At 46.3% G+C, this 25,893-nt stretch overlaps 1 protein-coding gene across 1 annotated transcript in view; it reads right to left on the bottom strand.

The window, feature by feature from the left end:
* The window catches only part of SLC12A8 (solute carrier family 12, member 8), a 50,907-nt gene that overhangs the window by 7,019 nt on the left and 17,995 nt on the right, over positions 1–25,893 (bottom strand). Inside the window, exons 5-10 of the mRNA XM_009887267.1 lie at positions 18,092–18,205; positions 10,541–10,628; positions 8,975–9,062; positions 5,649–5,795; positions 1,337–2,009; positions 371–468 (exon numbers count right to left, since the gene is read on the bottom strand). Coding sequence (XP_009885569.1) covers positions 371–468; positions 1,337–2,009; positions 5,649–5,795; positions 8,975–9,062; positions 10,541–10,628; positions 18,092–18,205 — 1,208 coding nt within the window. The remainder of the gene's footprint in view (positions 1–370; positions 469–1,336; positions 2,010–5,648; positions 5,796–8,974; positions 9,063–10,540; positions 10,629–18,091; positions 18,206–25,893) is intronic.

Genomic DNA, 25,893 nt, shown 5'->3' with positions numbered 1-25,893 from the left:
TCTCACTCCATCTCACGGCAAGAAAAAGCAGGGTGGCACACAGTGAAAAGAGGGACACTGTTGTCTTCCCAGACAGTCATGCAACTCTGAAGTTCTAAGATGCCAGACTTTTTGAATTTGTAACTTTTGGGGTTGGGTTGGGGTTTTTTTTGCTGCTTTTGTTGTCTGAAATAACGTGTCGTCTGGCTTTCCCTGAATTTGAACTACTGGATGCACGGTACCTTGAGTACTTAAATTCAGGTGACCTGAAACAGTAGAAACAAAAGCCATTTTAAAGTACGGGGGTGTATTTACACTGCACTAAGTGATGAATTTCCATCTGTTCTCTACAATCACAAATCAATGCTCAAAATAAAAGAAAATTACTTACACCAACAAAGGAAATCCAGTGGTTGCAGAATTTGGAGTAGAAGGATTCTGGTATTTGCTGAATTCCCAGCTCTGGATTTTGTTGCTTTATAGGCAATTCTAAAGAAAAAAAAAAAAAAGACGAAAAAAAAAAGAGAAAACAAAAGAGGAAAAAAGAGAAAACAAAAGAGGAAAAAAAAACCAGAAGAGACATCGGAAAGGGGCTAAAGTGTTTTGTGGGTTTTTTTCTCCTACTTCATATTACCAGATTGCAGAAAAACAAAGCAGAAATTCTAGCTGACAGCTGGGTATGGCAGAGCTTAACCAAAATTCTAAAATGAAAGCAAAAAGAAGTGCTGAGTCCATTTGAAGACCACATCTGCCTATCTCTGCTTCAGTTTCCTTATTTGTGAAAGAAGAGAAATAAGGCTTTTCTCTATTGGAAAGGTTTACAAAGCTTAACTGAATAATGCTGATAAAACACTACAGCACTGAGATGACTCCAAGGAAACACATGGTATCAAATACCCACATTGTCAACAAAACAAATTCAGACTCTTGGCAGTGGATGTTGAATTACAGGCTCCACCTGTACAGGTCTACCTGGGGACCACTGCATTTTGATGGCCTGAGTTTTAGGCTCGCACGGCTCCATCCCTCCTACCCTGCACCAGGATACAGGAAACCCCAAGATGCACTCAAAACCTTTTTTAATGTAAAGCGTTAAGTGTGCATGTGTAGAATAATGACTGCATAGTAAACAACCCTGCACTAAATGTAGTCTTGCCTGCTTTCTGTCATTAATCTTCCATAGGAAATTGCATTGGAACTTCTCCTGTGAAGCACTGCAATGAACCCTACCCTCACCTGGAATAAATGATATTATTGCTATGAATCATTGAATGACAGCCCTATATAATGCTAGTTTTCCACCTTCCTCCAGGAAAGCACCATGAGCATGGAGATGTCCATCTCCTACAGCCCTTACCTTCTCCCCTCCGGCCAGGGAGCACAGGTGTCTCGCTGCAGCGCTGCTCCCCTGGCTCCAGCAGCCCGGGTGTCCGCTGGGCATCCGCAGTGGGTGATAAGCACGGACCCGTGTCACGCTGACAGCCCTGCTCAGCCAGGTCCTGTCGGCTCTTGTGGTGGGGCTCCGTGGTCACATCCCAGCCGTACTGAGCCAGAGGAGCATCATGAGGGAGATCCAGAAGAAAGCTGTCTTGTAGTGTCTGCTTGGCTGGCTTCTTTGCCTTCTTTTGTTTGACCTTTTGGGTTAAATCCCCAGCTCCTTTTTTGCAAGTACCTGGCTCGCTACGAAATGGTTTAAAAAGCTGGTCCATGTCTTTTGTGAATTCCAGCAAGGTGCCGTTTGATCTGCTTTGAATTACTCCATCTGCTACACGGCTGGAGGGCTTGTTGAAAATTAAAGGCTGGGAAGAGTGAGCAGGCCTAGAGTTTTCCATCTGGGTCTCATCAAGTTTCTGCTGAACATTGTAGCTTAAGGAGACCGAGAAATAGGAATAATCTACAGCAATATATGTTAACATGAAGTTGATGGTGACTATGGGAGCAAGAACGTTCACTTGCCCAATGAAGACGAAAGCCATGGTGATGAGACTTGTTAAGCAAATCGCAGCCACTGGAGTCTTGTTGGGTCCTTTCTAGTTCATAAATAACACAAAATTACATTCAAATTAATAACCAGGAGCCTCGCCGTGAGGATTTGTCACTTGCTCAGCAGCCATGGGTGGTTACCTGGGCGGTCTGCAGTACCCCCCTTAGTCATGAAACACACACACATGTGCACAAGCAGAGGCTCACCAGCCTAATAAATTAAAGAACAGGCTGGAAGCCAAAAGCTGCTGAGCTCCCACCTTACCCCTGAGCCCTACTCAAGCTTTCTCTTCGGAAAACTCATCCACTCTCCGTATCTCCACAGTAAAACAATGTCATTAAAGCAGCAATAAACCTTCAGAGAGATTTGTGGGGCTTATGGGAAGTCTGGCAATAAAACACGTTAATTAGAGTTAACTGTTCATCTCCAATTTCTCTACAGGACTCCGCATCGCTGCCTACCCAAAAGGCTCCCACAAGCTGCCATTGGAAAGCCTCCGGCTGCCAGATACAGTCAGTGAGGCTCTGCCTGCACGGAGCAGTGCCGCCTTCACAGCATCAGCTTCTGGCCCTGCCCTGACATGAGGCTGAGCTAAATCCACGGTCTGCTGAGCCTCTGCACTTGGGGTTTCCCCTTCTTACTTCCCCGCGAGCCGCACCTGCCCAACGGCAGGAGGAAAGCAGCAGAGAGGTTGGGCAGCTGAGGATGCTGGAGGGCGGGAGGCAGCCCCAGCGATGCCGGGCACGTGTGGGGAAGGCAGGCAGCCAGGAGAAACACCGCCTGTGCTTCTCCTTTGGGGTGGGGTGAAGGCAGAGAGAGGAGGAGAAAGAGAGAGACAAAGCAAAAGGCATCAGGGGGTGGAAAGACTTGAGCCATCAGCTCATGAACTTTAATCCCAGGTCTAATGCGCCCTTCCTTGGACCAGGCACTGTCTCGCCGTTTTGGTACCTGAGAAGCCTGTGTAGGCTGCGTAAAGATCTCGCTGGAAAACATCTTACAAGATACTTTATAAAATATCTTAGGTTTTCACTTACTGCATGAGCTTCTTTAATAAACACACAGCTCAAATGGAAACTATTTCTATTTTCTCCATTCTTAGTCATCAATAGAAAAGGGGACTCATTCTGGACCTTATGCCTTTTCACAATGAAACAGAAATACATCTCGGGGATAAAGGAACACGGGTCTCAGAGAACATCTTCGGTATCAGAAGGACATACTGAGATGGGGAACAGATGGGATGATCTCAGGATGCCTCTGGCTTGGGTTTAACACTACAGACAATAGTCATGTCCTTCCCATCAGCTGGGGTTACGGTGACTACAGCACTTCTTTCAGCCATGGAAAAGAACCGATGTGGAACAGCTCAGTAATGACAAACTAAACTTATTAACTCTCCGTAAACCAAATCTAGACAATTTTCAAGGTGGCAGAGAGAAGGATGGGGGGAAAGTGAGCTGCCTTTGATTTCTCACCTCTTTTTGAGCCCTTCCCATTGTGGCACTCTGCCCAGACAGAGTTCAGAGGAGAAAATTTGACAGCAAGACAGAAAACTATCAGAGAAGAGAGGGAATCAGTTTTGCAGTCAAATTTGCTAAATCACTGAGAATTTGCAAAGGATTGCGGAGTGGAGAACAGTGTGTTCAGGGGTTGTCTGACAACTGCCTTCAGGAGCTGGAAGTTTTTGCTGTTGTTATTGTTCCTTATTCACTTATAATTATTACTATTTATTATTGTTATCGCTATTATTATGACTTTAGTTTTAGAAAATTACTTTGAGAACCATAAATCAAAGTATAGAAAACTATTACACCTATAAAACATTTCAACATTTTAAAACATTCCTAAATACCGATATTATAAAATATCTTTCTGTATTCACAAGCTGCTCTGAAGGAGCAAAACATCATCAGATTTTTCCAGCCACTCGGTACAGACGATTAGGTGCTGCGGGTTATAGAGAGTGAGGGAATTATTTTCTCCCTGTTTAGAAGAAGAGAAAGCCATAAAAAATAGCTTGCTGTGAATGTATAGCCCAAGCCTACAGAGTCCTTAGTGACTGGTACTTTGACTGATCTCAGCACAACGACTCATGTGAATGAGGATTATTTGTGAGGACAAGGAAAAAGCCTCTTGTCATATTCAAAGCAAGCCTTTGTTTCAAAGCATAGCCAAAGCTTAGCAGCCCCCTAACTTAACCTTTCAAATCTATTCTTTTTTTTTATTTTAGAGTGTCCAAAAGGCACCTCATCTTACAAAGAAGTGTGCTCTCCTCCAGCGCGCGCAGACTTAATCCACTGCACCGCGACTAGTCACGTACTCAGCCATGAGGTTACCAGAGAGGATAGGAAGAGCTCAAAGAAAAAGTGCAGGAAATAAGAAAAAATAATCATAATAATAAAATAATAAAGAGGCAGCTACCATCCATTTCACGAAAGTGCCTAGACAAAAGCTTCAGCCTTTTGCCCTGGCTGGAAGGGCAGAGAAGAGTGAGGTACCTCCCTCCATCATGGTTAGGATCAGCGCCAGCATAGATAAGGTGTTTGCAAAAAAACCCCGCAGGTAAAGTTGTATCAGAAGTAGCTGTTTTACTAGGGGCATCTCGAAAGAGGTGGGTCCAGGGGAGGGAGAGGACGGATGGACGGCAGCCCAGGAAGGGCTGTCTGTGTGTGGGGACAGGACAGCCAGCCCCGAGGCCGGGGCGCAGAGGGGGATGAGCAAGATGCAGGGGGCGAAGCAGGGCTGCTCCTGCACGGTGCTGAGCCCGTGGGAGGGCTCGGGGCAGAGGGAGTGCAGCACGGGGGACAGGCAGGGGAAGCACCGTGGGCAGCTGTGTTGTAGTAAAACTGACATAAACTGGGAAAATTAAATGTAAAATGTAACTGAGGCATCCAAGGAAACCTGCTGCTGCTCAAGTCCTCTGCACTGCCCCAACCCTGTTTAATTATTTACCTAATATTAAAATAGAGAAATAGTAACTAGACATGATTTATCTACAATTCGATTAAGGAACTAGCCACCAGACAATGTACTATTGTTGATAAGCAGGGTATTCCTGTCAAGAGAGTGATGAACTGTAGGCCTGGTCAGCAAACCGAGAAAACCACCTGGAACTGCCAAGATCAGAGGAGAAGTAGGTAAAAGGTAATTTCAGAAGGTGGAGATCATGACCACTGACTCATTGACCACCTACCAAAATGATACCACTTACTCAAAAGACAACAACGGAAGAAGACAGAGTCTGTGCACTAATTTACATGGGAAGCAAAGAAATCTCGACCAATCATTAGAGAGAATAACAATGAATATGTATTACTTGTTTGAATATGCAATAAATGTATAAAAGTGGAGATTTTTGAAACTAAGTTGTGCTCCTGTTTTGGGACGAGCACTCCATTTCTGCACATTAATGGTATAAACTTCGAAACACCTCTGCTCTGTGTGTTATTGTCTTGCGCACTGGGTAAAGAACCCAAAGTTGGGACAACAGCTGGGGTCTTGGGTTTTCCATAAAACCACCCACTTCCCATCTTTTCTGCCTACCATAGGGTACCAGACCCCAAGCCTTCCCCTCCTTGATTTTCATAGATGCCCCATCCCACCCTACAGAAATCCTGGCTTCTTAAATCACCAGTTTTCCTTCAGGTGAAGGTTTGAGAGCAATCTCGGAGGAAGGATGACTAACCCCACGTCCAAGGAAGGCGAGCATGGGGATCACGTTCTCCTGGGCGATGCACTGAAGGATCCTGGGTGCTCCGTACAGCCCTCCCATGCAGGAGGCCAGGGACGAGATGTACAGCCCTAGCAAAAACAAGAAACCCACCAAGGATACCTGGGGGAAGTGGAGAGAATGCAAAGGTCACTATATTGTTCTTTAAAGACCCCCTCACAGTCTTAAATACATGTATTTTAAGAGATTGCATATATTTTGTAACATCGCTAAACGAACAGAGCGAGCCCTGGGAAAGCAGTAATTGAACTGGTCTGTGGTATAAAGTGCAAGCAATTAATAAAGGAAAATTATCCCATAAAAGTAATTTAATACTGAACATCCTGTACTGACAGAGCCATTTGACAAGCTCATATCCAAGAAACTCTTTGTCACTTGGAGCAATTGCAGCAAAGCAGCAGCTATTAGATTCCCCTTAAGTAACTGGAAGTGAGTTTATTTCAGGAGAGATCCCTTATATACAGAGCACATCATACAGGAAAAGCTGCCCAGGCTTCCAACCATCCAAAACAGGAAGACAAACCCCTCCGTCCCCGAGGGGAAAACCAATCCTGAAAGAAAATCCACAGTAAAACCAAATCAAAATTGCCACTGAAACAAATGGCATCTCAAAAAACACGCTCCGAAGGATATAATACAATGACCTTATTTTCCTGTCTTCAATGAGAAAAGAATTTCCTTTGGCCAACATGAAACTTAAAAAAAAAATATATCTTTAAAGCCACAGTGCTAACAAGGCCGGGTTTATTACCGGTTTCTAGCGAGCACCCTTTCAAACGGGGAGCATCTCCTGCAGGTATGGAGGGAAAGGAGGGCAGATTATGGTCTATCACACAGAAGTGATGACTGGGGTCCCCCTGAGCTGGTCCCCACTGTCAAGAGCTGCAAGCACAGGCAGCATCTCTAAAAAAAAAATCACCCAAATACACAAAATCCCACAATAAGAATGCTATGCAAGAAAACTTTGAAATGAGAGTGCTCCTGGTACCATGGTGTGAGGACATGGGCAGACACAGCCATGGAGACTAAGGTCTAGGGTCACCTGAGCCATCCCCAAGTCCTGCAAGACCACACAAGCCTGGACAGACACTAGCCAGGCACTGAGAAAGGCAAATCGCAGGGGGTAACACAAGCACAAAGGCCAGGCAGGGAGAAAAACCCCAAATTTTGTTCCAGATATGTCCTGCCCATACTCTGCCGAAGCGAGCTGCTGGAGGTCCCCACAGACATCTGTGGCAGGGGATGGCACTGAATGCAGGTCCCTCACGTCCCACGTGTCCTTCGCTCCCACCCCTCCTCTCGTGGAAAATGAGGTCTAAATGAACATGGGTCCTCCCAGCTTCTCCTCCTGTTCAAATCAGGTGGCACATGCTTTATTAGAAGGAATTACAAAAATTTGCATGTCTAAAGAGGATTCAAGCTATGTGTGCCTCTTCCTCATCTATGAAAACCGCACGCAGCAAAGAAGAGATCGGGTAAAAAGCCATAAAACGCTTGCTGCTTGGGGAGGGCATGTAAAATTGATGTTGTGGTCCAGAACAGTACAAACTTCCTACCACAACATTTCTTTTCTCCATGAAAATCCATTTGGCCTTGTGAATTTTATCTTGTGGGACAGAAGAAACTTGAGAGAAAGACAAGCAGATACCACCTTCCATTAGACCAATGGATTCTCCATGGGGAATCTTCCCTTCCCTCTCCTCTAATCCTGCTCTGCTCTGAGAAATACTTGGAAGAAACAATCACTTGTGCCAGACATCATATATTATTTTAGCTGCCAAAAATGCTTGCATTTAAATGTACTACTTGACATTCAAATCAGGGTTAGAGGGGAAGAGTCCTTTTCACCGAGGCTGATGAAAGGGTTTGCTGGGGGTTTTGAGCACGGAGAGCGTGAATACTTTGTAAGAAATAGGCCCTTCGAGCTCATTAGAAGTGAAATTACTGTATCTCGTTTTTAGGATTAAAAAGCCAAACACGTATTGTAAGGGAGAAAAGCAGCCAAGCACTCGCTCACCTGTGAGTGACAGAAAGGGAGAGTTTGCGTGTTGGATGTGTAACAATCTGTCCTCCTCTGCCCCTCAAACAAAGTCATTAACATCTAAAGCAGCTTGTAATAACTCAAAGAAGCAACATGAATATTAGGATTGCACCATTGTTTTGTTCCATACTAAGGCGAAGAAAATGGAATTTGCTTTTTTGGTTGGTTGGTTGGATTATTTTTTTTAATATTTATCATTTTTAACTATCTTCACAATATTTACTGGGAGATTTTTCATCCCCCCCCAGCCCCCCGGGGGTTTTGAAGTTAAAACACAGCTTTAACAATCTCTTTCTCTTCAGATGATTCATTTAATTCTTTTAGTTATTGAGTTTTTCACTCACTAAGTGTCATGCTGGCGTACAAAGATGTTGCCTTAAAGAAGGTAGGCTCATTCTTTTTTCCCCCGAAGCAGAGATGATTTTTTACCTTAGCAGAAAGTGGCAGGAGCCCCACCAATAACCTGGAGTGTATTTTGGGGGCTGGAGGAAGTTTAGAGCTACAATTACTTAGCGAGAAAACGAAGCCAGAGTTTCAAATTGGTATTTTAGAGAAGAACCACATTACGAACCAAATAAATGGCAAACACCTCAGTTTTAAATTAATAACAAAAAATAGTGTCAAATATGATGAATCCATGATTTTGGATAATGCTGAATAATAGAAAATTATATCCCATTTAAAGAAAGACCATGACACACACCAAAACCTTTTGCTCTCTTTTTAAAGGCCTGCAATGATACGGTTCATTGCCTGGAACACTACAAACCTCCCTCATGTACATACGCCCATGTGGAATGTCTCGAGTTTAATAATCCTATTGCTCGCCCTGCAATTACAGCCCGCTAGATATGGAAATGTAAGCTTCGCTTGACTTAGTAAAGATAAGCAGTGGGGTTCTTTAGAGATTTCAATTTGGTCTAAGCTTTCACCACCGAGAAAGGATACATTGAATAAAATACAGCATTTATCATTAGACCACATTAGCATATTTTAGCTCTTAAAGCTATTGCCGGGTGATTATGCCAAGATTCAGCATTACTGGATATGCTGCTGAATGCAAAGCTATTCAAATCAATTGTACACTGCGACTTGCAATGGGGAAATCCCCCTGAATTTCAATGAGGGATGGGTACCCAAATTCCTTAGGCTTTTGGAAAAGTTCGAGCTTTCAGTAAGGCAGACGGCAACCCAAAAGCACCATTATGTAAAACCACGCTGGGTTATTCGAACAAGTTACCTTCTCTGCTATCATGAAGTCATAGCGGAGTGACTGACGAGTACAAATGGCTCCCAGCAAAAAAACAAAGACCATGTACAGAAACCACCTGCAAATAATAAAAGTAAACTATTTTTTTCCAGCAAGAGAAGACCATTGAGAATTCTGCCCATTAGCAGAGCCAGGAGAAGGTCAAGTACCTGCAAGCTGGGTCTTCAATCACTCTGCATGGGCTGTTTCTGTATGATTTAGCCTCAGGGCTAAATTTAACACTGGTCCACGTTACCACGTTACTACCTGCTACAGTACACCCAGGACAGCCGCAGAGTGATCATACGGTACCCCGGAGGGAAAGTTACCTGTACTCTTGATCTGTGCATGGGGGAAATAACCCAGTCCTGGGGACAGACTTTTTAGCAGGGCCTGTTGCAATAGGACAAGGGGTAATGGCTTTAAACTAAAACAGGGTAGATTCAGACTAGATAGAAGAGAGAAAGTTTTTACTGTGAGCACGGTGAAACACTGGCCCAGGTTGCCCAGAGAGGTGGTAGATGCCCCATCCCTGGAAACATTCAAGGTCAGGTTGGACGGGGCTCTGAGCAACCTGATCTAGTTGAAGATGTCCCTGCTCATTGCAGGGGGGTTGGACTAGATGGCCTTTAAAGGTCCCTTCCAACCTGAAATATTCTATGATTCTATGACTCTGCAGGTACACAGGTCCGCTCGTCTGGCAGTAATGTCAAATACTGCAGTCAGTTTGCTCTACAACCTCAGTCACGATTCTCCTTTGGTATCTCTGGCGTTTCCACTACTCAGGTGGAGGGATAAGCTAGTATGTCTGCGAAGTCCAGACAGCAGAGATGTGAACAACCATAGTCCAACCATCTGTGATACTTCTGTGTCCCACGGAATCCCTCACTTAAAACAAGCACCAATTTCAGTAGGAACCCCTCTAAATTCAGAAGAGCCTTCCTGTCTGAACCTTGGTACGCAATTAAACATAATTATTTCAAAAACAATTTAGGTGGCAATGAAAACAGGCAGGAAAACCTACTGAGGTTTTTTTTTTTTTAATACATAAAAATATTTTACTCCTGGAAAGCAGCATTTCCCAGGGGACAGCACTGCTCAGGAATGTGGGGCTCCTGGGTTCCTCTGGCCTTGCAGGTGGGTAGGTCATCTCACCTGTCTCGGCCCATTTTTTATATTTTGTATCTTTTATATTTTCTATTTATATAGAAAAAGAAAGCACTTTGAAATCAACAGCAAAAAGTGACAAAATCACACACCCCAAGCCTTCAAGAACTTTGCATCCTGCTCTGGGCCAGCCAGGCTGCAGCAACACAACGGCTCTCGCACCAACACACATCCCACCCGGCAGAGGAAGGACTGATTATATCCGCGTTAATGACCCTCTTTTCTCTAACCCACCCGGAGTAGGTGGTGGTAATGGATGATAATTTGAATGAGGGCCAGACTTTAATTTTCCAGATGGCTGAGTAATAAAAGGTTGATGGGAATCTGAAATGGATTGGTCACATCCAGGGCAGTGTCCAAAGAGTAAATTTTCCCCAGTCTATGACTTACGAGGTGCCAATAGCAGCCAGAGACCCCAGGGGGATGTTGGCAGCAGGCTTCTGGAGATCTCCGCTCATATTGAACCCAGCCATCACACCTGTATTTTGTAGACATAAATGTAATTTAGAGTTAATCTAAGTTAGAGCATATATAAGACATATTATAATATGTAATACCATTTTATCAATCAGTTAATCGATTGCTTCAGAACAGTAACCATATCATTTAATTGCACTTAACACACACACATGAATATTGGCTCCCACTGATTGCTTGGTAAGAAGCTGTTCATGTCTTTAACGGAAGCAAGCCAACGCTAACACGTCTACAAAGAACCATTTGTCCAGTTTGAACAATGCTGGGGGGACAAAAAAAAAAAAAGGCAGAAATGTGAACAAAACCCATCTTATCTTAATGCAAACCTCACAGAAGACAGCGCTGTCTAATTGTTGACAAGAAAAATGCTACCGTTCATCAGGGCAGCACATTCAGCAGGGGGTAATACCCCCCCAGATCAGATCCATTACAGGTCCCTGCATTCATAGGGGACAACTGCCGTTACAAAACAGCCTGTCCTGTCCGTGTTTAATGACGATCACGCGCACATTTAGCAGAGGGAATAACAGCGCTCAGCACGTAGGTGGCACCTTCCAGCCAAGGGATCTGCTTTGGAAGTAGGCATTATCGCTGCTTTGCAGATAGGAAAACAGAAAGTGCTGAGAGGGTAAGTGATTGTCCCAGCGTCACGTAGAAAACACGTGGTAGGACTAAGAATAAAGTACTGAACCATTATTTTAGGCCAGCGTACAGGGTATTGTACAATCAGGGACAGTCCTTAGCCTAAAAAATTACTATCTAAAGACGCAAGAAAGGGAAACGGGATGGAGCAAAGGATTACAGTCTCCACCTTCAGGCTAGGAACACAAGATTGAAATGGGTTAAGAGACTTTGCCCATAGTTGAAGAAGGAATCATAGCAGACTTGGCAAGAAAACACAACTTTTCTTGTCAAATTATCCCAAAAGATTTCCTAAAAGACCTTAGATGTCTGCTATAAATAAAAAAAAAGTAATAATAATCTGTGGTTTAGAATCCTGATGAGGATTTGGACAATTTGAAGGCAGGACAGAGGAGCCCCTTTAAGACACTAATTTCTGCCCATCACTGTCCCACCCCTCGGATGTCAGACTAACATCTTCATAAGGACACGTGGGCCAGGTGCCAGCCAGCAGTGCTCGTGGTATGGTCCCTGGGAGCCGGGGTGAGATCACTACAGAACAACAATGAGGAGGAGGACGCCAACGCCACGGCACTCGCAGCATCTGCCAGCCCTGGCAGCAGGGGACCGACCGTGCGTCGGTCTGCCACTCAGCTGCCAAGTCCAGCAGTCATTCCTCATTTTCAGAAGGCACAAGAATGACAGAGTCAGTCTCCGAGGCTGCAAATCTGAGTGACTACAGCTCTAAATCAGCAACAACCCATTGCACGTTAAAGCTCAAACACTGATTGCTGCTTGGGAGGGTTTTCTCCCAAGATGAAGGGTAAACAGGAGCTATGGGACAAATCCCACAGTAAAGGGGACAAACCCAGCTCAGCCAGATGGGTGCATTCGCTACAGACCTTGTATGGCCACCAATGGACTGCCAACAGGGAGCAACGGTTGGGTTGCTAATCAGGGAACAGGAGCTGACCTCCCCGCTCCGTCCCTGGCTTGGCTGTGCACCTTCATAGCTCCATCTCCCCGTCTGCTCGATGGGAATTGTAACACATCCTCTCCTCGCTGTGCTGCCGTGAGAATAGCACATTAACGAGCACAAGGCACTCACATGTTGCCAAACACATCAGCTAAGTATCCAGGGCTTCATTTATTTATTAATAATATTTTTTCCTTGATCATCTTTATTTTTGCCCTTGATCATCCCACCCAGCAGTCATCTTTTTCTTTCACTCTCTCCACCACAGAGCCAGAGCCCCAACAGCCCTCCTCTGTCCCCACGGGCTCCTGGCATTCCTCAGCTCCTGGAAGAGCTGTCTTCCAGATTCGGACCAGATTTGAATCCTTGACACCACACTGAGAACATTACAAATCAAAATGAGTTCTTAATTTTCTGCTGGAAGAATATTCCATGCACATATTTCTGAACAGCACTGCTAAAAGCCCAACAACTGGTACGCTTTTCCCCGGATATAGCTTCCAAGCACTGTTCAAGCACTGCTGCTTTTAAATAGCTACACAATAAGCTTAGCTGGAGGTGAGAAAAGTCAGGAAGGCAGAAGTCCATGGAAACAGTCACAAACATCACACTAAATGCAGCCTCTATGAAGCACTCTTTGGTGACATGCTACTTTGCACTTCAGGGGCAAAGCAGAAAGCTGAGAATGCTCTTCCAAAGGGAGCAAATCATTGTCAGAAGGACAGCTGTTAATCTCATGTGCCTCTTGGCCAAGTTTCCCAAACATCTGGCACCACCTCTAAATCTTCCAGCTTGAGCTTGACTCACCTCTTCCTCATCCAAACTCCTGCCTCAGCAAAGCACTGGGGAAACACCAAAATGGCATTTTCTGGACTGAATATGAAAAAAGTTGAAGACACGTGAGTCATCGGCGCAGTGATGACCGCACAGCCCAGGCCACTTCATCGCCTCCCTCCCACAGACCCACGCGTATTCAGGAGCAGCCAGGAGATGACCTGCCAGAGCCCACATAAATGCGATCTTGAGACCGATGATTGACCTCCTGCCCAGCAGTGACTAAGGGTCAGACCCAGGCCAGTGCACAGCATTAGCTTCTGTCAGGACCCCCAGGAGGTCACCAGAGTCTCATGGCTTCCACTGCCAAAGGCCAAGGCCACCACAGAGGGAACCAGCACAGATATTCTCAGCCACTCAGGCCAAAGCCGTCTCCTCTGTGCTGCAACTTTGCCTCTGACCTGACTAGCAAAAAGTACAGACAATCTGGTAGTACAGACATATGAACAATGCCAAAGCCACCTCTCCACCACCACCCAAAAAGTAATTTTCCAGACAGGATGACAGCTGCCAAAAAGCAGTACTGAGAAGATCTTTTGCAAGCAGCAGACTAACCACCCCCCTTTTCAATGAAAGGACAACCTGATTTATTTTCAAAAAAACCCTAAACAATCTCCACCATCCATAACCTCAGTCACCCCCTGACAGAAAACTGGTCTGATTTGCAAGTAGCCACAAACAGCCTTTCCAGAGACTGAAGCTACTCAAAAGAAGAAAAACCTTACACTTGCATATAAAATTCAACAACGTAGAGAAGTTGGGACGTTCCTCCCTCCAGACACAGACCTGTCCCCTAGGGAAAAGGCCAATCCCTTCTGAACTCAAGAAATCATATCTGCAGATTGTCCATGGAGAAAATTATCCACCTCTCTGTTTCAGCAAGATAGCAGGCTGGATTTTCCACACTGGCTATTATCTCAGAGAGCAGCAGATAATGGCAAAGCTTCTGGACAAGGAAGCATGAAAACACGGTCAACTCAGCCAGGAAATTATGGCTGAGACAGTCTGTACATTGCTGCTATTCCCAGCGTAATCCTATCCTGGGCATCATCCAGGCAGTGGATACGTGCACGAGGGGACCACCTACATTGTACGTTAGACACAACCATCAGCTCCACCAGCTCTGGCTTCTAACTCCATCAGCTACGGTTTATAGCTGTAGATATGAATGCTTGCAAACACCCATTGCATTTCCCAGTGAATTTACTGCAAAATATAAAAGGTTTTTTTTTCCTTTGCCCAAGAGTTGAAGAATGGAAAATCTTAGATAAGAATTGTAGCTAATTTTTTACAAGGGCCAAATTCTCCACTGATGTAAGCTGGCACCTCTCCATAGACTTCAATGGAGTTCTGCCAGTTTACATCATCTGATAACTTAGCCCAAAACTTCTAAATCTATTTGCTGTCGTTTTGCAAGTGCTAAATATGGCTTATTTCAGAACGGGTTTCAGTATGATGATATTTTCCACAAACGCCGCTTCAAATGTCGTCGTACTTTCTTGTATCACACGACAACACACTTCTTTCATTAGACAGAAAACCTCGGGGATTTAGTAGAAAAAGAAAAAACATTCCCTGCACAACAGAACCGATGTTTAACTTCATTTTTAAAATGCATTGACGGTTGTGTGGCTGCTGCTCGGAGCTGAACGTGGGCAGACAGCTCCCGAGACTCCCTCCCCGTGCAAAGCCCTGGTTAGATGCGTTGCCGGGTGTTTGCGTATCACAGCACGGCAGCACAGCACGTGCATTAAGAAGGTATTTACAAACACGCAGAAAAACATCTGGTCAATGCACAGAATCTCTATAAGGGTACGTTGACATCTTCCGTAGCGAGTACGTTCGTCTTTTTGATTGAAGCCGGCAAATCTGAGTCTTCCATGCCCACGCACTCCCACTTAGGCCAGCTCTAGATGTATGTTTTGGATCGCTCCGCTACCTCTCTATTATTAAATGACAAACCTGGGGGAATAAAGCCCGCTGCACTGCACATCCAGCTGAAATGGTTTAAACAGCTATTACCCAGGAAGCAAACGGACCAGCCTCTGCTTACCACCGCTCAACCGTAAAACCGGGATAACTTCATTCACGTTGCTGGAATCGCACCAAAAAAATACAGAGAAACAGAGAAAACAGCCCGACCTGGAGCAAAACGATCCAAGGAGGACGCTTGTAGGAGGCAGCGTGTCGCTACCGGTCTACAGAAGGCTGGGATGACCATCCCAGCCCTTCCAGCCAAAGCACCAACCCAGCTGCTCCTCCTGCCCGTTCGGTCCCAGCAAGGGTCTCCCCGCAGGTCCTGCTCCCCCTTCCCAAAGTGGCTGCCCCTCTTTGCTTTTACAGCTACCAGCCTGTATTTCTGAAGTTTCCATTTCACTGCTATTTCTAATGGAAATGGGCAACTTAAAACCACTTTTCAGTATACCCCAGAGACCAAACTTAAACCAGTTGAATTCAGATCATCATTTCAGAGGCAGAGGAAAGAGTTTATCCTGAGGAGCTCAAAATAGTTTCACTTCGAAGAGGAACATTTCATCCCAGAAAGGCCCAAGCATCTTGTTTCACAATTTCCTAAACATTTTTTTTTAAAAAAACCCCTTTGTTATCAAAACAGCATCTTAGATTGTGAACTAGCATATGCTAAAAATTAAAAAGAGTAAACATAACATTTAATAAATTAAAGATAAACAGAACATTGCTTTGGGTCACAGAAATGTTTCAAACTGGCTCGAAGTAACCTCTCAAAACTAAACAACATATTGTTCCACTGAAACTCTCCGCAACTTTCTGTTGCATCTTAACGCAAAGGATTTTGCTTCCAGTGCTTCAGCCGGGTCACTGCGGGGGTTCCAGCAGAGGTGGGTACCCGTTGGGGATGGTGCTGGGCAGGAGCAGGAGCACAGGCTGGAGGTGACAGCCCGGGAGTGATGTTCACGTGTCCCTGCCTTTCCTTTTCATGCGGAGGTGCTGGGGACTGACACCGCCGCCCGCTCGCCATCTGCATGACACTGCCTGCCCTGCGTCAGAGGCGCTGGCACTCCTATCGCATCTCCCCAACCCGCTGTTCATGCCGCTGCCAAACCCATCCCTGAAATGTCACCTCCAATCTCGTGGACCGCTTGTCCTGCCGGCAGGCTCGGGCTGCGGCCAGGCAGTGCCACCGCCAATGCGGTGGGGAAGCAGCTCTGCTCCAGTGCATGGGACCCCAAGAAACCTGGGGTGTCCTCTGAAGCCCAAGCATGGCACCCCCACGGTGGGGGAGGCGGCGAGTTAAGCCAGCGTGGGTCAGGCAGGACAGGGGGGGAACCAGCCCTCATTCATCGCTCCAGCCCGAGGAGATGTGAGCTTAATTCCTAGCACTTCTGAAGTTGCACTGAGCTCCCCATTTGTGATCTGCAGCTGAGAAGTCTTGTCTCCCACCCTAAAAATTTCCTAATCAGATCACAAGTTCTTCCAAGAGTACCGAACACAACCCTACATTTTATGAGGCTTCTGAACTCCGCGGTGCTACAAACAGCAATAACGGCAGCAATAGCGATGTTATATGGCACCACTGGCACCGCTACTCCAAAGGAATAATTTAAATCCTGTAAATAACCAAGCAATTACAAAGAACGCATGAAAAAGCTGTGCAGCAACCAAAGTAATTATACATCAGCCCAAACTGCATTTTCGGAGAATGTTTAACATTGCTACTGGTATTACTACTGCTAACTAATAAAGCAACAGGCTGCCAGGACTTTAAATAAATTATATCTATTAGCTTTGGCATTCTTCCTAGCAGCCAAGCATTAGCAGTGATGAAGAACCATTTAATATGGCTAATTGCGGTAATTTTGTGCACAGTTTTGTCATAACTATTCCTTCTTCTATAACCAAGGAGCTGGAAAAAACCTGCTTTCCTGCGTCAGAGGCAGGGCTTGTGGGGAAAGTCTCTTTCTGTGGCTGGGGGACTCGCTTGGGCCAGGCAGAAATGACAAAAAAGAGGGCAGAAGCCAACTTCTCCATGATGCCAACAGTTCAGGCAGGTGAGTTTTCCAGGACAAAGTCTACACAGAGGCAATAGCCAGCCTGATAAGCCAGGAGAGAGGATTTCAAAGGAAAATCTGAAGTCCTGCACTAGGTGCACTTGACAAAGTGCCACCTTCTGCTACCAGACCACTCCTCCAGTCGCATCTGCTTCACAAAACCATTTAGTTTGTCTCCCTGTACCACAGCAATTCTGCGATCAACTTCCAGCAAGTTGCTTAGAGCTAATCCTCTGAAAATTCACTCTGTAATCCAAGGATTCATCGCTATGGAAACTGCTTATAATCGGTACTTTTTATAGCTTAAAAAATCCCAGCATCAACAAAAGGTATTGTAACTCCAATTGATAGTTATTTCATTCCCACTGGAGATTGCCAGCTTTGGAAAGGGGACATGGATCTTCCTGGTAATTTAAGAGAATGAATAATATGAATGCATCCAGTTAAGCTCATAAGCGTGAGCTCTGCTGACACGCAAAGATGCCTCCGTGATGCCATGCAGAGAGCGGTAGGTCAGCATCATGAGCGGTGGCATCAGCCCAGCTCGGCAACCCGCCCGCAGTAAGGCTGGAGGGAAAGCTCTCCTGTGCTCTTCCCACCCTTCCAGTGCAATCAAGTCATAAGGCTTATTAGATAAGATAAATCACGATCAGCCCTTTTAAAAAGGCTTGATACCTTGTGGCCTGGCAGCCCTGGCCAAAATTGATGCCTGAGCCTCGTCCTTGGCAGGGAGGGATTTACACCACCATGTCAACCCATAGAGGTGACCAGCAGTTTTGGACCACAGAGAGACAGAAGAGCATGTTCAAGTGAACAGGACAGGAGTGTGCAGAATTGGAGATGCTGGAGGAAAGCCAGAACATTTGGAAAAGACTGTGTGAGTCTGCTATGGTGAAGTACAGTCCTGCTCGCCTCGCTCACAGCCCAGAGGAACTGCCCTTGATTCTGCTCATCTCCAAGATGTCACTGTGGAGGGAAAGAAGGGGAGGATAAAAATTACGGTACCTGTGGCAGCTGGGAAAAACACTCCAAAAACAGTGAAGAAGGACTCCCCCTTGCTGTAGTCCGGCAGCGTGTTGTTGAACATCAGCTCTTCGGAGTAGCCGACAAAGCCGTGCTCTGCGAAGACATGGAGGGGGAGAGAAGAACCTCAGAAACCATAGGGGGACTGCGGGAGACCTTACAGCCTGCTCTCGGTGACCACCCGTCCTCTAAACACGTGCGACAGCAGCGACTGTTTCCAGGTGTAGTTTAAAAGGATGAATGTGAACTTTTTTCGTGGGGGGAGAAGGCAGAGAAGAGGTCAGTGTGGTTAAAAGGGTGCAAATGCCGGGGAAAGGTGCAGCAGTGCAGGCCAGCACGTTGAGAGGCACCACCAGGCTGGGCAGCTCTCGCCAAGCCAGAACACAGATTGTATCAAGTCCTGTCTGGGAGCAAGCGGGACATCTTCCTGTAAAACCTGTCTGCAGAGGAAAACCAGTTGCAGGGATCGGCTAATATTTATACTTATTTATCCACGCCATTTTAATCCTCTTTCCAAATAGAGCAAAATTATGCTGCCATAAGACAACTGCATCCCTGAGCAAGCCCTCACACCGTATCCCAATTCTATGTTTCAGCCATTCAAGCTCCTGCACAGACAAGACCTGAGATGTGCCCATGCTGTGAAGCTGCTATCAACACGCCCAGTTTATACACTCATTACCAACGAGGCCAGAGCCAATAAAGCCAGTTTGTCACAGGGTGGGCTCTGCCCTACAAGATGGGTTTCCCAGCAGAGAAGGAATAAGGTGCCCAGTGCTCTGATGCCATGTTGTGCCCTTACCCTCCTGATGCCATCGCTCTCCTGTTGCTGTTATAATCTCCAGATCAAGGCTAAACATGGGGCTGTGCATCACAACCAACCCCCTACTTCCCAAATCTTCTGCAGATGTTTATCACGGTGCAGCAAGAAGCACATGCCGAGACCTTGCGCTGTGTCCCACTCCCCACACCCAACTTCTGCCAAGTTTTTCCAAGGTCATCCACACACAAGTTTTACTTTCCAAAAAAAAAAAGTTTTACAGAAGACGGGAGAGAGGGGAAAGCAATGGGTAGGATATCAATGTCATGCAACTGGTTCACCGGGTATGTAATGGCGGATCCTGCTCCCTCACGTCACACCAGAAGGACTGGTCAAATGCTTCCAGAAACCTGGATTTGTTAGGAATAGTTGAGCCCAACAGCTGATGTGCCAGCAGGGCATTTCTTAGGAAAGGTTTCAGATGCTTATAGGTAGAAAAGATAACTCATGAAAAGCAGGTTAAGAAATTAATGATATGTCTATGAAGTGAATAATTTCATTTTCAACAGGCAAGACTGCTCTTTAATGGAGTATCTTAATCTGTGGAAACTTGTCCTCCCTGTCAGTAATCCAAATGTTCGTGCCAGCTGGGGTGGGAGGTGAGCAAAGTCAGTTCCTTTTTTCCTCCTGCCACTACAATCTATCTCCAAAAGACATGTGACTGCAATAACTTGAATTTTCTCATTAGCAGGCAGGATGTTGTTTATGGCTGCACAGGGTGATGGCCAGAAATTAAAAAAAGACTCCATCAAAGCTGCTCCATGCCTCAAAGACAACACTAATGACATTTAGACAATAGATTAAACCGGAAAATTAAATCAGAGCTCTGAACACAAGACATATTCATTTAAAGTCTCAGAATATAACTAACCACAGAGCTTTGAAGTTGCCACAGAAAAGTCCTATAGATAATCAGAAGTTTCCTACTACATCTGCATTCATTGTGTTGCCCAAACATGGATGGAAACACACTGATAGAAAAGGTCTCCTGCTGCTACACTTTTTAGAACCACCAGCTATTTTCACTAGGAACAAGTCCCAGACGAGATTTAAAGGGAGTAAGCTCAGCACAGCACACTGACCTCTGGAACCCACAGATGCCTGCAGAAAGTACAGCTTCTAGAGAAATAAAGGGGGGATTTGTGTAGGCTGTACGCTCCCGCAAGACCAGACCTGAGCTCCTTCACCTGGAATTTGTGCCCACGACGATGGCAGGGCACGGGGGCGGGCTGCAAAGCTCCCACCAGACTGCTCAAGGAAACTTTCAGTCCCTAGCCAAGGGATTTTTCACAAAGCATGTGCTCCTCTTAGAAATGTTAATGTTTCATTAGTAAAAAAAAAAAAACAAGGGTGGGCAAAATATTCATCTTGCCCCAAGGAGATCTGCAGACCTTCTCCAACCTGTGCTTCACAGCAGCAGCAGCAAATATATCTATGTCACTCTTGACAAAAGTTTGTGCCACTGATTCTTAAACATGTCCTGTGAAGCAGACTCCAGCCTCTCTTGGTGGTTTACTCTCATCTTTTCCCATCTTTATCATTTAGGTTTCCTCTACTGTCTGACCAAAATCACCCTGCTTGAAGTTCATGCTGCTATTTCTTGCCTGATCTTTAAGTTATTCGCATTTTTAATGCCATCCTTTCACCTACTGGAAACCATCCCCATCCTGCACTGGCACAGTCAATGGTTTCTGCCAGGCTGTAAAACTTTATGTTTGTCTTCATACAAACCACAGATTGTCCTTTTCACATCGCTTCCCCAGCTCGTGCGAGGTCATCTGGAAGTCTGACCCTCTCAGCCATGCTGCTGCGAGCCCTTCACTGCTGGGGGTCATCTGCAAACTGAAATCTGCATGTTCTCTTTTCCATCATCCACGCAGTTAAGGGAAACACCAAATAACACTAAACCAAAGCCAGACCCTCGCAGAACTTCACCAGACACAGCCTCCTGCTTTGCGAGTGAACCGTCTCCAACCGGGGCCTTCCAAGCGGGTTTTGGGGCTATATAATTCAATGCCAGGCTGATCCGGGCACTTTAGGTGCCTTATGTCTCCTTTCTCGTACAAAAGGCCAAGTATACAACCAGACTACATTTGCTGTGATAGCATTGTGGCCCTACCATGGCCAAAGAGAGACCGTGAGACCCGTGAGTCCAACGTCTGACCTGCATCTGTGTGCATCTGACTCCTATTAATCTTACGAAGCCAAATGATCCCTTATGCTCCATCCATTCGTCTGCTGTCCCCTTTCCTACTTTATTCCCCTAAGCTTAAACCCTGGGTGGAAGACACAAAGCCCAAAACCATGGCAGATGTCACTGGAGCCACAGAAAACGACAGCCATGGATTTGTTGAAAGAGCCACAGGATGAGCCTACAACTCCATCCCACTTCTGCTTCCTTTCCTCGCGGCTCCGGCTGGCGAGAGGAAGCCCAGCCATTCCGCGTTTCCCCTTTATACAGGACCAGAAGCTTTCTTGTGTAATTAAAGAAAAGTTCATCCAAATGTTACTTGTTACTGCAGCCTCATTTCTCAGTCAATCACCCTCCCGTGAAGCAAATCACACGTCCCTTTTGATGGATTTTACGCCAGGATTTGCAATCGCCATCAATTTAAGCAAGCTACCGCCACGCGACCACGGAGCCGAGAACAACTCGCTGTGAGTATCTCCTGGCTGCCCCCATGCCTGCGACCAGAGCGAGTCATCTGTGACCTTTCAGCTGTCATATTAATGGGACTAATTGTAGCTGACGGGGCAATTGGGCTGAAAATCATCCAAAACAAAACAGGAATCAGCAACTGAGACCAATTGGTTAAACCAACAGAGCACTTGGTCGGTTGTTCACAGAGTCAATTATCCACATCCCATTGAAAGTGCACTTCAAAAGGAAGAGCTTCGGAAGGAGGAGGGAAGGAAATGTGATAGGGTCTATATTTGGCTCTCTGATCTCCAAACAAGGCAAGATCTTTTTTTTTTTTTTTTTTTTGTAAGAGGATCTTTTCCTCCAGCGAACTGCTGGGTACACCAGATCCAAGCCAGATTCCTCCCTCCTCACTCATTACCAAATGTTTGTCTGACAAATTTTGCTCTCAATTAATTTATGCAACCCCACAGCCTCTAAATCCTGCCTTTAATGACCCTGCTCTCGGTTGGCTTGCAGAGGGCTGGAGCTGAAGTGCTGTAAACAATCTTCCCAGTGTGATGCTAGAAGGAAAAGAATCTGGTTCCTTCTCTGTGCCATGTCAGCCTTATGGGAAATGCACAATAAATAGCGGTAACAATTTATTTTCATCATTAGATGCTCAATAAGAAGCAGGAAAATAATGGATTTCTCAAGTGGCTGAGCTGAAGTAAATACACAACGGGAGGGGGAGGATATTGACATAGAGCAACATCTGAATTGTTCCTGTGATTTTTGACAAATTAAGTCCTTCCAGTTGCCCTTATTGAAATGACAATAAAAATTAAAATTACAATAAACAATAAAAAACACCTAGCAAGTTTCAAATGGAAGAGCTTCCAGAATGAGCATCCTCCATTCACAAGTGCAGAGGGACCACAGGGGGCTGTGCATCAGCCTGATGCAGGTGGAGGAGGAGGAGGAAGGTGGCCAGGATTCTCATGTCCCCCTGGCCACCACAGACACCTGGAACAGGGTACCAGCCTTCTCCTGGTTGCCATCGCTGCATCCACCCCTCTGCCCCAGCTAGATTCCACATTTAAGCTTTTCTTGCCACTTTCTCCCACCTCTCGCCCCGTGGAAGAGGATGAAAGCAGCCGAGGTAGTTTTGGCACTTGGGACCCACCTTAGCAGGGCGGCCCCTCCGCGAAGCCCGGGGTTTCGGAGGGGGACTTGAGGATGTTGGAGAAGGGGCGCGAGGCGAAGCCGTGGTTATGTGGGGTCAGGCCATTATGCAACGGCACAGAGGACGACGGCGCTGCCAAGTTCCAGGCAACCTGGAGCTCATTACAGATTAGTCAAGTCTCGGCCAAATTCAATAAGCCTGTTCACAAGCTTAAGGTTAAGTAAACCCTGGCACCGAGGCAGGGGCTAAATAACACAAAAATGGAAAACCACCTTAAGAAACAGCTCCCAGAAGATGGTCACGTATTGCACTCTGCTTGTGATTAGAGATTTTAATTACGAAGGTGGATGCTGAAGGCTTGGAGTGGTGAGATTTTTTTCTTTTCCTAAATAAGTAAGCCCACACGTTCCCGCCTGGAAGGTACTTGCTGAGATTTGCTTTCAGAGCAACAGCTGGAAGTGTTTGTCTCGCAGCACATTTCCCAGGTCTGACCCCAGCGTTTTCAGGATCCTGTGTGATGTAAGAGGTGGAGAGCCAAAGAGTAATTATATATCCTTGGCATAATTATCTCCTCTCTCTCTCTTTCCTTCTTCTTCCATCTCTAAAGCCTTCTGGCATAAAATCCAGTCATTCCCCTTGGACACCAATCCAAGCACACTGCCAGAGTGAGGTCCTAGTGTGGGTGCAGGAGGTACCCGGGCACACCAGTGTGGACGAAACAGGAATGGTCCTCACAGCCCGGTCCCACAGCTGCCATCCTCACCTGAACACACACCTTCACAGTAAGATGAAGTTTCACTCCTCACCAGCCACATGTTTGCATTTTCATCCTCCAAACTCTCAGCCGAGGGCAAGGTACAAGCCTGGTACTTCTGAGCTGTTAACTCCCTGGTGGGTGAGTCAAGCCCTGTCAGGTTGGAAACTCTTAGAAGTTGCGGTCTATCAGATGATTGTTGGATGGCCTAAACCAAATTAATTTCTACATAGGTCAAAGTGCTCTAGCAAGGAAGGACTGAAATTCTCCCTCCAAAAGCCCTTGCAATGCTAATTCTGCCCCTGCCTGCCCATTCATGGATGGTCTGATGTCCACCAAACTCACCAAAGGTACTTACTAGCCATAGTCTGTCACACAAGAAGAGCATCTTCACTTGTCAAGGGAAAGTCAGGTGTGCCTGGCTTTAATGAAGCAATATTTTGATGCCAAAACACCACCAGCAATAGTTTTTTTGAGCACCTCAGAGTATACTTGCAGATATACAGGATTAGCCATCCTCATAGAAACTATGGATGTGCAGACGGATGCAAAGCCATGAATGTCATCCAAACCCATCAGCCTTTTTATCTCTGCCTTCTCCCAACACTATGCAAAAGCTGAAATTTTATATGAGGCAACAAGCAGCACAGGATCCTTTGTCACAAAAGCTCTGAATGACAGAGCCGTGCTCTCGACAGCTCAGCTTCCCAGCGAAGGGGCAACTCACACATGCTGGAGAATGACACGGATTTGGCTGACCACAACCAGCCCAGCAACGCCATGCAGGGCACCCAAGGAAGGTCACCAAAAACAGCGCACCTCCCCGGCACACTGGCATCATCAAAGAGGCATGAAGAGGGCACCTGGGTCATAAATAACACTTCAAACACTTTTTCCAACGGAATAAAAAATGAATAAATCAAAGCGGTGCAGTGGCAAGCCCCATCCCCCCACATCCCTCCCTGCAGACGCTTGGCTTCCTGTGTTTGGGCTTGTTTAACACCGGCATTAACAATCACGTTTCCAACACTCTTCGAAGGCCGGGCCACTCCTGCAGCCTTTGCAACCGCCCAGCTCCAGCTCCTGAGGTCCTCCCACCTCCCACTCATGTGGGCAGCACACAAAACGCCAGGTCAGCAGAAACCACACCATCTTTTTTTTCCCAGGCAAATCCTACACTACCACCTCTACTCCCAGGTGTTGCCCTACTGCTGCCAAACTGGTACGGGGCAGATGGAGGCAGAGATGTATGAGAAACCTATACAAAGGTTGTGAAGGAAAAGGGTGAGAGCAAGGGAAGCAGCGCTGGAGGTGGACAGAGAATAGTGTGGTGGTTTTTCCATGCCACCAGTCCACTGCTCAACTGGCTGTGGGCTGACACTCAGCCTGTTGGATGCATGAACAGATTTTCACCAGAACATCCCCAGTCCTCTAAAAGACAGAGATCTGGTGAGTCATGAAAGCAAAGCGCGTTAAGAGGCAGAGCTACACTGGCAGGTACAGAGAATAAACATAACCTTCGCTGAACTTGTACGGAGGTACAAAAATGTTTTAACATCTTCCAGGACATCTCCTGCTTCCCCTTTGGATATACAAGTTCTGGCTGGAAGAAACAGAAGGAAGAGAGAAGAGCTGCAGGGGAGCTGAGCTGGAGGAGGATGGGATGGACTGAAAAGAGTGATGCCCCTGTCTCCTGACAGCTACCGCTGGACTCATCTACCCAGGGACCACAGTCACCAAAGCCAGCTTGCCTTTTTCTGGAGTCCCAATGCCACACGTGTGCCACGTGAGTCAGCGTGGATCAATGCATGTTTTCGACGAGCCAGGAGCACGTCTGCTCCATGGGCAGCAGCACAGCTCCGTAGCTGGAGATGCTGCACATGCAGCCCAGCCCGCATGGAGAAGAGCAAACGACAAGACTTCCGATACCTGTCCCCGCAGATTCACCCTCCATGTGTCACAAATGACGTCATGCCTTGGGTTCAACTCAGCCTTCAGGGCCACATCCCACAGCTGACAGCTCCCACAGCTTCAGTACTTCTGCTTTGGGAGTCTTAAACTAGGTGGGGGCAAAAATAGCGAGGAATTTTTGTTTGGAATACAGGCAGGTCAATGACTACGCAGTGATAAAAATGCCACTATTAGGCAATTAACACAACGGCACGTGGCCACGCTGACAGATCAGCGCAGAAAGACTGCAGAGCATCTGCTGGAGCTGCCAGGGCACTGGGAGATGGGGGATGCGGGAGCTGCTGCCAGCCCTAAGCACAAAGTACTGGGAAGAAGAGGAGGTAAGAACGGGAAGGGACTGAATTCCCTCTGTAATTCCATCCCTAAATCCCAGTTAAACACATTTACTACCAAAAGAGCTCGGAGCGATTGCAGACCCTGAGCCACAGGCAGC

The sequence above is a fragment of the Charadrius vociferus genome, unplaced genomic scaffold (genome assembly GCF_000708025.1).
Source record: "Charadrius vociferus isolate BGI_N301 unplaced genomic scaffold, ASM70802v2 scaffold385, whole genome shotgun sequence".
NCBI lineage: Eukaryota > Metazoa > Chordata > Aves > Charadriiformes > Charadriidae > Charadrius > Charadrius vociferus.
Note: the sequence above shows the minus strand (reverse complement) of the source record. Positions and strands in the feature narration are given on the sequence as shown.